This window comes from Microplitis mediator, chromosome 9 (genome assembly GCF_029852145.1).
Source record: "Microplitis mediator isolate UGA2020A chromosome 9, iyMicMedi2.1, whole genome shotgun sequence".
NCBI lineage: Eukaryota > Metazoa > Arthropoda > Insecta > Hymenoptera > Braconidae > Microplitis > Microplitis mediator.
Window position 1 is genome coordinate 3,941,524 of NC_079977.1, and position 12,757 is coordinate 3,954,280.

General features: G+C 39.6%; 1 protein-coding gene across 9 annotated transcripts in view; it reads left to right on the top strand.

Moving 5' to 3' along the window:
* Positions 1 to 12,757, top strand: part of LOC130674274 (protein pangolin, isoforms A/H/I/S) — a 109,706-nt gene that overhangs the window by 77,125 nt on the left and 19,824 nt on the right. For 2 of the 9 annotated variants that reach the window (XR_008991009.1, XR_008991010.1), the window contains exons 1-3: positions 4,315 to 6,253; positions 6,823 to 7,054; positions 12,044 to 12,131. Coding sequence is in view for 7 of the 9 variants with exons in the window: in XM_057479554.1 (XP_057335537.1) it covers positions 4,535 to 6,253; positions 6,823 to 7,054; positions 12,044 to 12,131 (2,039 nt within the window). In the remaining 2 variants the exon portion in view is untranslated. Of the gene's footprint in view, positions 1 to 4,314; positions 6,254 to 6,822; positions 7,055 to 12,043; positions 12,132 to 12,757 lie in introns of those variants that run through there. The other 7 variants (XM_057479554.1, XM_057479555.1, XM_057479551.1 and 4 more) reach the window with 5 other exon arrangements.

Sequence of the window (12,757 nt, forward strand, 5' to 3'; positions counted from 1 at the left end):
TTTCACTTGTATGTCTCTGTACGTCCTCGCATGTCGTTTGTTCGTCCAACTCCGAGTACGTCAACGACTGCGACAATCCCCTTCGATAAATATACCAACGACACGCGACTATCTGCGTTTACACGTGCGTGCAAGAGTCCTCCAATCATCCTCCAACCCTTTTGTCTTTCTTTACATTTTCTTTATATATTTTATTTCTATTTTACTTTTTTAAATTATTTCCGTCCTTTAGAACTTACCTGTCTGCTCAAAATATACAGACTGATTTTAAATTATTTTCTTTATGTATTACCCAGAAAATAACTTGAGCAAACGTGATGTCATTGGATTTTTTGTACTTATAACCGAGTAAACTTTGCTAGCGAAACCTTGCGTCAGATGTTTACATGACGGCAACCTGATTTTTTAGTCAGATCAAACGGCAACTTGATTGCTTGTACCAAAGCGCGTCATAACTAAAAAAAAGTTACGTAACACAAACATCCTTCACACAGTGAGCGCGAGAATAAAGAGCATCAATTATCAATGCAGTAGATGTTAACCGCGAATTTTTCGGAGTTGGCCAACTGGTTCGTCGTCTATTTAATCTTCTAACAAAAACTACTACTACAACTTCTTTTCTTCTGTACTTCTTATAATGATGCTCCGCGTGACGTGATGTTTATAAAACAAAAGGTGCTTGTCTAGTTGGTGTCTTTAGCAAAGTTCCGGCCGACGGACACTTGGAAGCTTCAGGCTAATACTTCAATGTCTTTGTAAGTAGTCTCGTCTTTATGTCATTGTCACAGCAGGAGCCAAGATGCTAATAATCAAGTGTTTATTTCAATGAAGCCATTAATTTACCATTTAATAAATTACAAAAATACGTGATCAAGTACCACAATATTATCATAATTTTGTTATTGCGCTGGTTGATAGCAAATTAAAATGGTTATCGAATAAAAGTTTTTCACACAACAGAGTTGTGATGTAAACTGGGGGATAATCCACTTATCAAGAGCTATAATAACAGCAGCCAAGCTGTTTCAGTTGCTGTAGCAAAGTTTCCTTTCATTCTTATCGGATCGAAGCGGAACGTCAAAGGCTCAACAGTAGCGGCACGTTTGAATATACCAACTGTGTGCGATATTTCAGTCAAGATCGGCGCGTAAATCGCGCGAAACTTGACTCGCACAGTCACACGGTCTCTCTTGTTGAATTATATATTGCTAGCCATCACATATGTAAGTGCGATAAACATTTGTTGTCGCGTATTTGTTTAATGAATACTCTCAAGTCACGAATGACAATAAAGGGATCAATGGTTTAGAGCAAATGCAAATAATAAATGTGGTGTGAATTTAAATAAAATAAATAGTAAAGTTAGTTTAAATAAATTAATCTGTTTACGTAAAAAATTTTTATTGAATAAGAAACGCGGGCGTGATAACTTTGAAGTTTAAAGTAAATTTTCTTGCAAACTAACGTATAAAAAGTTGGTTTCTAAAGCTGCAAGTTAAAATTTACATGGCATCGTTTTTATCGAGAGGGAAAGTGGACCGCGTGTAGTCAGACATAGTTGAAGAAAGAAGGTACGAAGTAGTAACGGCCGTTGCAAGTAGACTGGCAGTAGATCGAGAGATGAGTATGCATGCGACAAGAGCTTTAATGTCGTCCTCTGGATGCTTACTGAACTTCGTCACACTTCTCAGCTTCCTCGAAAAGTGGGTTACACCAAGTTTCTTTTCTCATTCACTTCACGAGCCATCGCGTCTTTGACAACAGTGATATAGGGTACGATGTGTTGGCGATAAAAGTGGTGGTGATCGTAGCGCTGGAGAGATGGTGATAGCAGTGATGGTGGTGGTGATGGAGGAGAAAGTAACGGTGGAGAGAAAATAACTAAGCATGGTGGGAGTAGATCGGTGTGTCGAGTGAACGCAGGCGCCGGTAGCCATGGCGACGATTCCTTCGGATTGGCCGCAGCATCCACTTTAATATCCCCGCTCTCGTGTTCCTACGTCGTAATCCACCATCGATAACCCCTCCGGCATACTCACAACCGGCCATCTACCCTTACTTGCTTCTTTATTTCACTCACGGCCCTCACTGACAGCCCTCTTTTTCGACTCTCACTTCTCCCCTTATCTTCTTTTTCGCGTCTTCCGACTGGCACTCTTTCGTTTTTATGACCAACCCCCGTGAGCTTTTTTCTCTCTTGCAAATAAAATCTTTCTCAACATATTTTAAAAATATACTTTCGAAAAATTAAGCCCTCAAATATTAATCATATTTTCAGTAAAAAACAAATTTTAAATGATTGAACATGAGGAAAAATTACTATCTGACTTTGAGTCTACGCACGTAAATTCATATTTATCAGTATAAAAAAGTATCCCCTATAACGCTGCAGACTCCCACCCGAGGTCATCTCACCCCTCTGTGCCTACGCCTCTCCCGTTGCCCCGGCAACTTGGCTTGGGGTTGGCTGCTGCCTCGCGTATTCGCCGCCCTCGCACCCCCTGGTTATATCTCAGAGAGAGAGTAAAAGACGCAAGTGCAAGTGAGATTGACGATAACCTAACGAGAGTAACATATCTGTTGTACTGATAAAGAGTAACAGAGAGAGTAAACTCCCTCGGTAAGGATACTTCAGTGCAACCCAAGCGGATTAATGTATTTCGAATAATTCATGGGACCTTGTTTGTATGTCCTGTGTATGTTCGTATATTACCGGCACCAGCCAATTTATGTTTAACCTCCTCTGCTGAGCAGAGTGTCACGCATTACGAAAAATCTACCTGCTATGAAAAGGTTATTATGCAGCTTGGATTTCAAGTACTTAATACATATATGTCTTTACAAATATACATTACATTTGTATGCTCCTATATTTATATCGTTTTCTACTTCATCATTTCCGACTAAAAATTTTTCCACTTTTTCATTCCCTTAAGAGCCTCGCTCGGAACTACCTAACAAATTTCAATTCATCGTACGCATTAGTATGAGCAATTTTTTTTTTAATTCTCAATGACTCGGTGATAAATAACATGACTTTATTTCCATTAATTTTATTTTCGTACTAGGCGCAAGTCTAATTTGTCAGAAAGCTCTTGATGTTACGGGGGTACATGTCAAGTAATGAGGCAATTAGTGTAAAGGCAAAAAATCTTTGCATGCAATAAATGCGTAGCATAAGAAAGAAATTTGAATTAAACGCGCGAATTAAATTGTTGAGTTTAAAATTTAAATTTATAAAAAATTAAAAGCCTAAGACATGCATACGTTACAACTAATGGTACGTATAAGACGTTTTATGTAATATTTAAAGAGGAAAATAAGGTTTTATAATTTATAAAACGAGTTTCCATATTAGGTGATAGACTATGTCGACAGTATTAAAGAGAGAAAGGTTATAAAAGCTTGTCAGTCTACTAATTCTTATAATATCCGCTAAATATGTTTGCGTTATATTAACAAGGACCAAATTGTCATGCGTCATTCCTATTCGCTGTTAATAAATTTAAAAGGTATATAATGCAAACACGTGTCAAAAGATTGTATATAATTTATATGTTGTGAAAGTTATATACATAAACTTATTTACATATACATAAGAAAACAACAAAAATACATTATAAACTTACGGATATGTGGATAATAAATATAATACAGTTATTTTTAAAAGCTTAATAAATTATAAACTCAACTCGACGTGTTGGACTTGAGTAGGGCCAGTCAAAAGTTTCAATCGATTTTTAGCAACTCTATGTTTTTACCCTATATGAATATTTAAATCGGAGTCGGAGTAGCAGTACAATCGATATTTCAGTACTGAAAGCTTCTCTCGTAAGCAGTATCGAAAGCCACGCTGTAGGTCGTGCAGATAAATGTCGACGATGATGACGTATGCTAGTGTACAGAGAGGGTAAACAAATAAATGGACGAGATAGAATGAGATGTAAAGCGAGTGTAGATAGTTGACTAGGATGATGCTGAATAATATCGTTTCCTCTCTTACGCTTATTCTTGCTAAACGGACTTGGTCCTTGTCTTTAGCAGCATCGTGTCCTCGATGTATATCATCATCAGTGTCGTTCTGTCCTGCTTTCTCTTTCGTAAACGCTTCTGCCATCACTTTGGTATATCTGCTGCCGCCTCTTCCCCAGCACCCGCGGGCATCCCATGCCAACCAACGAGGCTGGGAGCCGCTTTTGCTTTGTGCGCGTCGGGCGGTGGTACATCAAAGCCTCCTAGTTCCCGCTCCAGCCTTTGACGGTTGCGTCGCAGCCGCTCGCTCAGTCGTCGTTCGGTAGCGCGAGCGCCCGGCACTGCACGCGACGTATCATCTGTGTCGTTTTTGGACGTTATTTTGGTGTCCGCAGTGAGTCTGACAATACGCCCTCCGGATGCACCACACGAATTCAGTAGCCAGCGTTTGGCTGGAATCGAAATCGGAGAAATCCGAGTCTGAGCTAAATCATTGTCCTGTTGTTACATGGACTACTACTGGTAAGCAAACGTACTGCGCTGAGTGTACGTTGCTGCGATTATGTCGCCTCGTAGTAGTGGCAAGAGTGCGCGTGGCAAAGTCGTTAGAAAAGGGCGGAAAGTGCGTAGTGGTGGTGCTACTACGGCGGTGCCACGGCTAGGTGAACGGACGACAGCATTGAGGCAAGAGCGGGGACGAAGAAACGGAGAGACGATGATAACGGACAAAAAGGCCGTCGCCGTAGTAGTTCCCGAGACAGGTCGATGCACCACGACGCGCACGCGCCAATCCCCAGATTCCAAGGCACTTGGCAGCGCCCTGATGCTACGATTTATGGAAAAACGTCGTCGGAAGACTACTGCCACTGATTCTGATACTGATGGTACAGCGGAAACTCAAGATGTAGACAGAACACGTCTCGATTATAATGATGACGATAATGATTCGGATACTGCTAATGACGAAAAAGATTACGAAAGCAGTATTAAAACGTCAACGACAAAACATGCTAATGAGATTAGTAACAAGTCAGAAGATAAATTTAATTACGATGATAAAAAAATTATTGATTCACCAGTTTCTCCAGAGTCTTTTCATTCGTCCAGATATTCAGCATCAGAGGCATCGTCGATGATTTCTATGAATATCGATTGTACAGAAAAATCGCCATCGAATTGTTGTCCAATAACGAGTATAACACACACGCCTCTCGATACACTGAAGAATGCCTTAGAAGGTTATGACCATAGTCGTATTTATTTAGCTCATGTTTCTTTTCTCGATTGGCGAGACCTGCCGGGTAAACGTGCAAACGGTGAAAGAGTATGGGTGGTAGGTGCTGCCGATCACGGTGGTCGTCATCGAACGAGATTACTAGTAGCCGGTCGTCACTGGCGGCCAAAGTGTTTGGCAAATGTAAATATGGTTACTCAACCAGTTGTTTATGCGGGTGGTGGTAGTGGATCATTGACGGTAGATCTTTTTTTATGGTGGTTTCATCGAGAATTTGCAACCACTGCAATCGCAATGCATCCCGACGGTGCAATATTAGTTGCTGAGTCAGCAGACTATCTGCCTCCGGAAATAGAATGCGTTACTGCAGATGGCTTGGTGCGACTATTCGTCGTTCCCAAAGATTGCTTGGAGCCGAAAATTGTCGCCAATGAATTGCGAATACGTTTAGCAGCAGGACTACTTACGAGTGTTAGAATCGACTATGAAAGTAAAATGACTAGTTTAGATGAACGGGTGCGTAAATTTACATTAAAGGAAGCTTTTGCAGAATTGCATCGTGCATGGTTGAACATCAGATCAGAGACATTCGCCCGCTGTTGGATGCTGCTATATGAGCGATCAGACGCTAAACCACCGCCCGTAGGTCCATCACTTTCTACACATCTTCATCGCATTTCTGATCATACTGAAGATCGTATGATGATAGCTGAACTGCGTGGACTTGCACACGAAGCCGGTCTGGAAGTTGGAGACTCTGAACTCGAGCGCTGGATACTCGATGAAGAGAGTGAGTTAGCTAAACGGGTCAAGAAGAATGAACTCGATGAAGAGCAGATAGATAACAAGGAGACTGCAGCAGCTGTACAAGCAGCCAATGAGTACGACGACGAGGGAGCAGTAGATAAAGACAAGTACGATGAAGCGCCGAGTGCTGAAGAAACCGTCCAGCTTCTTTCCCGTGTTCTCTTATGGATGGAAAGAGAACCACTCGACCCAGGTCTCTTACTTGCGGTTAGGTCGATGCGAGATACTGCCGCCGTGATGGTAAGCAAGATGTATGTAGATGATGGACAAGTACCACACCACTGAGTATGTTCGTTGTAACCGTTTCTTGTCATCGATTTACCGCCGTCTCTTATCTTGTCTTGTCTTTCTCTAGTTTTACACTCTGTCTGTCGCTCTTGCTGCCTAAATTGGGCTAATTTAGCACTCAATTCGAAGGGTGCCAACGTCTCACGACTATGCCAACGAAAGAGACACTCCAAGTAACTGGGATTGGCGAAAACACCCACTGCTATTACCCCTCTTTCCTTCTTGGCAGAGTGTAACTGCTGCATAACACCGTAGTGGAACCCAAGCGATACTCGAGGACCTTCGAGTTGGTAGAGGGCGCGCCCAAGCTTTCGTAAATTGATCCTTCACTCCGTTTTCTTGCGACCCTTATCCATTTGTGCTAGCAGTCTTTTCCAGCGAAATGCTCACATTTCAGCTTAATGAAATACTCAAACAGTTTTTAATTTTATTTTTAATTTACAATTAATTTCAGGATAATTATTTCATTACTATTACCATTTACATTTTAAATAACGTGTGTTACATTTTATCTGTTTCAGGCGAGTAAAATGGGTCTTGCCGGCACGCATCCAAGCGGCTTACCGTTCTTTTGTGGGAACGGTGACCACCTGACGCAACCACCGCCTGCACACATGGGGATACCACCTTACGGAGCATTGGACGCAGGCAAGGCGGCCGCGGCTGCCGGTGAGTACTGGCCAGCACCCCAACACGGTCCGTCCTCACACCCTGCACACTGGAAGCGACTTCTTGCAGCAGCAGCCTCCACAGGTCAGCCACGCTTCCAACCGCCCAATCGTTTTGATTCATTTATTTTTATTATTTTTATTATCATAATTATTCCAAATTTCCAAAACACTAATTCACTCATGCTTTCATACACACACTAATCATATTTTTCTTTTATAAACTAATACTACTATATATTCAAAAAATTTTTTTTTTGTTTATCATGACAAAAAGATTATTTTTGGGTGGTGGTGGCTGAGGTGGAGGTTGTGTGTATGTGTGTGTGCTCTTAATTCTTTCTCTCTTTTACTTCGCGTACATGCGCGCGATAATATTTATCGAACAACAAACGACTAAAATAAACGATTACTCAAGTATATTAAATCTTTTGAACGTCAGAAAATACACCCTTGTGATTCAATGTAAATTCAACAACTATGATATCTCTTTACGTTCCCAAGTCAAGTAGCAAATCAAACGCTATGGAAATTTAAGTTTTATTCTACGTTTATCTGTCTCTTTTATTTCAGTAAAAGCTCTTAAGTGCTTGTAAATATTGATGTATTTTAGCATTTCTTTTTTTTTTATTGCGTCCTAATTGAAAGAATATTCCTTATCGAGTCAAGTAGCGAGAACGTCATCAAAAGGAAATATTTCATGAGATAAAATAAAAAAACGAACATATATATGTTTGTGTATGTACATAAAATAAAATAAAAAGAAGCGAGGGCCTGTCAGAAGGGAGAATACTTGCAAACTGGCCTCAAGTATAAGAACAAGAGGAGAACTCACCATTAGGCTAATCAGTCAGGCATGCAGTTTTTCTCCGGCGTCAGGTCAACGAGTTTCAATGGTTTATTTATATATATTTTTTTTCCATTCTTTTTCCCTCTTGTTATCTCCCTACTCTGTACTCCACTTTATTGGAGTAGGGTAGTTTCATTTCTGCTCAGGTAGCATATTCAATTTTTAAATATACATACACTACGTTCAATAATTACCATAATGATAATCATATTAATTATAATCATAAATATATTAACATATGTCCTTAAAGCATCGCGTAAAATACCATCAATGGTTGTAGAAAATTTATCAAAAGATTTTCTATATAGACATGAAGAGAAAACGTTGAAATAATAAAAAGTGCTTGAGTCTCTTTGATCGCAGTGAATTTAGGTCACGAGCACTTTTATTTACAATAAAAAAGAAACTACATATATATGTATAGAAATAGCTGAGCCAAACTAAGACATCTATGTACTGGAGCAATAGTGATTACGCACGAAAATAATACGCACCAGTGCGTTAATTTGAAAAGCCTTGGAATCAAGATGTGTTCGTGTTTTTCGAAAAATAATAACCGAGATGAAAAAAATGAGGAAAAAAAAGAAATCACCTAGCATATACATCAGCCGGATCTCTATGTAGATGGGATTGATAGCGTTTATGCAAGACTACGAAGCTCGTACGCCGGTAGAGTTCTTTGTCTTGCAAACGAGCGAACGTTTCGCCCCTTGTCAACCCTCTTTAGTCGACCATCATATCCCCGACGTCAGAAATTTTACAATCCCTCTCATTTTCTCGTGTCTCTTTCTCACGGAACTACGTCGTAACTACTCAGCATCACTCTCTATATACTACTCACCTTTTCCATTATCCTTTCTGACTCTCTACATTTTCCAGTCCCTACGTTCCCTCCTACTTCTCCTCCTAGCTCTATTTCTACCTTTACCCCCTTGAGTTACTCTCGGAATACTTCTAATTAGCCAGCACTTTTCGATCTCACCCGTTTATTTCAGACCACCGAAGCACCCGCATTGATTCCCTTAATTTTTCCATCCTCTTCTAGCTTTTCATCTCCTTCTCTACACTCTTCTCATCTATCGTGTTTCGCTCGACAATATTCCTTTACACTCCACACCAGTCATGCTCGTAGAAATAAAAAAAACTTGAATCCGGGTGGCATAATTGATATGTCGTCGAACGAGAGTAGACGCGCGTTACAATTTACCTCCGATCCTTTTTGTTCAATTCTCCGTTAATTTAAGTCGTTTTATTTTTAAAAATCCTTTAGCTTTTTCTTTAGCTCCTCGTGATTTTCCCCAGAGCTTCAGTTCGAACGATCGTATCCATACATAGGTACGTACGTGAATGTAAAGAGCTCAGCAGAGGAATCTGCAGAGAGATGTAGAGTCAGGGAGTTGCCTCGTGGCACTCCTTGCACACCGCACAATTACAGGGCAACTAGTTCCACTTGGCTAGGCCAGTTAAATAGCATGCCGAATGCAAATAACGAGCAAGAGGCATTACACAGACACTTTAGCTGAAGGTGTGTCTGAGCTTCGTTATAACAACACTAAAGTCCTCCACAGACCAACTGTGCCACCGGTTGTATAGAAAGAGGGACTGCGATGAGAAACTCAGTCTACATTAACGCTAATTTTTAATGTTCACTGCAGTTAACCCATGGAAACTATTGTCCTGTTCATAAGTATGCTCCTAAACGATATGACTAATTAGTTGGACGATTATTAACTCGATTTCACGATGATTTACGATCTTTCGCGAAACAGGTTTTCAACCTGAGCAAAAACGGCGCGTGTGCGTGTCGACTTACCAGGACGTCTAATTGCACAAGTATTTTAACCGTTTTTTTTTAGCTACCTCTTTTTACTTCGTTTTTTTCATCGCCGATCGGTTCGTCATCGTATGTATTATACGTTATATCGTATATCAAAGTTAGGTGTAGTAGCCGGTCTACGCGCAGCAGGATTCATTATCACCCTTGCGGGACGTCGAGCAGCCACGTGTCTGTCGGTTGTTTGCTAGACCGGTGCACACTACTGGGTGAAAAGTACCGTCAACTAATGCAATTATCGTGTATCAATATACAAATATATTAGATAGAGAATGTATCATGTGGTTTTAATCTTATTCAGCTTGAAGACTTATCTGTCTTTTTATAGCTGGTTTATTAAAAATCATTGAGAATGCTGTGTGAAACTAAAACTTTGACACGTTACGCAAATTTAACTATCGGCTATAAAACGATCCCAAGTCTCACCTACATTTTATTTATTTATGCTTGAGTTTTTTCACTTTGTTTATTTATAACAATATATAATGTATATTTTATATCGAGCCTGTTGTGACTGGACTAGTGTCGTCGGGTTCCGCTCGATCGAATCGATAAAACGCCGAGTTAATGCAATTATCGCGTACGTATAGATATCCGTACGTTGATCGCGTATCGTTTTTTAAAAATATAAAACAGCATGGATATTTATGTACTAACTGTGCAAAGGCTAATGGCGTGTACATGATGCGAGAGAAAAAGAAAGACGGATAAGAGTACATGGGTGCGCCTGAGAAGGCACTCACTCAACACAAACTACGCTGTGAACTGAGAGTATTACAACCGGCAATAAGTGACTGATTAATGAGTTCCAAATAAAGTTTGCGCTGTACAATTTAACGCACAAGTAGTAACCAGTGTTGTCAGTGGTACATTTTATTCACACTATAACTACTGCTATTATGATCCCGATTATGATGATGATAATGATGAGTAATAGCTGAGCTAAGCTGAATGAGCAATAGACGAAATTAAGCACTTGTACGAATATCCTGCGGTGAAAAGGCCAGCACAGGCTTCTTGATCATTGATCCTAACGCTCGATTAGACTCGTCTAACGGCTGGTACGACTGAAGAAATTTCCCGGGACCATTAATGCTACTACTTCCTCTAGCTCAAGTTAACGATGGGATCTAATAAAACGCAAGTGGAAAAACGAACGGGAGTTTGAGCTGCTGGAGACGGAGACTGTGGAAATGGAGGAGGCCAGGTTAAAACGGGCTAAAAGGATCAGGGATCCAAGTTGAAGTATGGAATGAGACGGAAAATGCTTAAAAAAAAGTAAAAAAACTGACAAAGAGAAAACGATTGCACGCCGGATTCTCGATCGTTCGATTCCTCCAGTTGCTCACGGGAATAAAAGAGTAATTTTCCGGGTGGTAAAACCTCGATAATGGGGTTGCAGACTGCCGAGTCGACTGGAAAGTGATTAAGCACACATGACAGAGTCTGGCGGACTTGCCCAGGATATTACGAACGAATACTGCTACCCCTTCGTCTCCCTTTTACCTCGTCTTGTTCATCGTCTGGCCCTCATCTCTACTACTCTCGTTCACTTACCAGTCTTTACTTTATACCCAGAAACCACCTCCCCTAGCTACGTTCATTCAATACTTGTCTCTACTAACTCACGTTCGCATACTTCGCCAGCAAGTTTATTCACTCACTAAATTCAAGTAGTGATACCCATTATTAGTGGTGGTTGTAGTCAAATAAGTGGCCAGATTGCGGGAAAACATGCGTAGGAACTTGCCAACAAGTACCGCTGCTTCAAACGGGCGTGATTTTTTTCGTCATTTAGAAACAGGTTCACCAATAACGACAGTCGTTAGGTCTTTACGAAGCCAATTTATTTATCGTTCTGCAAGCACGCACGAACCCCTAATACTTCAAATCCGAATCGCCATCCCTTTGATATACAATACCCAAGTGAGCGATCGGTATATATGGCGATATTGATTTGCAGACTTGGGACAAATTCGAACGTTTAAAAATTACGCAAATAGATTTAATTTCAAAGTAATGATGAAAGACTTATTAAAAGAGAGAATACACAGTATAAATATATAAAGCAAATGAATTTTTAGCGTTTACATTCGGACGTACGATTTAACAATATTTGTTTATCAAATCGAGCGTTAACCCCCATATATCTATGAGCAAATAACACAGTCAGTCATCTTTTCATTTGATCCAACAAATTTTCTTTGATGTCGTCATAATATTTGCATTAAATTTTCCGCTGCACCCACTCACTCTCGCTTGCATATTTGTGAAAAAAAAACTATTTCACCTACGCTTTTTTTTATTAAACAAAAATTATAAGTCAATATTATTTTTCATTAGAGTCTGTGGTTGGTTTTTATACGCAGTAAATTCAAATGTTTTCATAGGTTTAACGAGAGCCCCGATGTACCCCTTCTCGACGGGGCAGTATCCGTATCCCATGTTAAGTCCAGACATGACGCAAGTGGCATCGTGGTAAGTTAATTTTTAATTTTCTTAATAAAATATTGTTTCCAGTTTTGTTATAAATACTATAATAAATCTATAAATTATTGGGTTATATTTATTATAAGTACAACACTAAAATTTTAAGTTATTCCCAATCAATTTTACCTTTTATTTTTATTCAATTAAATCGTTTTGCTAATACTATTCCTTATTTAGACTACATCCAGATTTATTTTCAATAGTTTTAATTCCAGTTTTAGTCGCCTCTAGATCAGACTTTTTCTGTCTATTATTTTTACTCTGTTTTTGATCTTACGATGATCAAAAACAGCCTAAAATTTGAAAGACAGATCAAAAACAGACAATTTAGTCCGAAAACACTCTAGTGAGATTAAAATCAGATCAAATTTTTCGACTCGGAGTAACTTTAAAAAAAGAATCGTAAAGTTTCTAGTCTCTAACTTATAAACCTTTCTCGTGCTTGGTCCTTCGAGCCACCAATAAATTTGCATTTTTGAACTGAAACTCTACAGAATGCACTTCATCATAAAATTGGACATTCATTAGAGAGAACGGCAGTTAAAATAACAATTTAAAAGATGAATCCCCCGAAAAATCTATAAAAAGTGTTCATAAGTGGATGGTCATTTTGT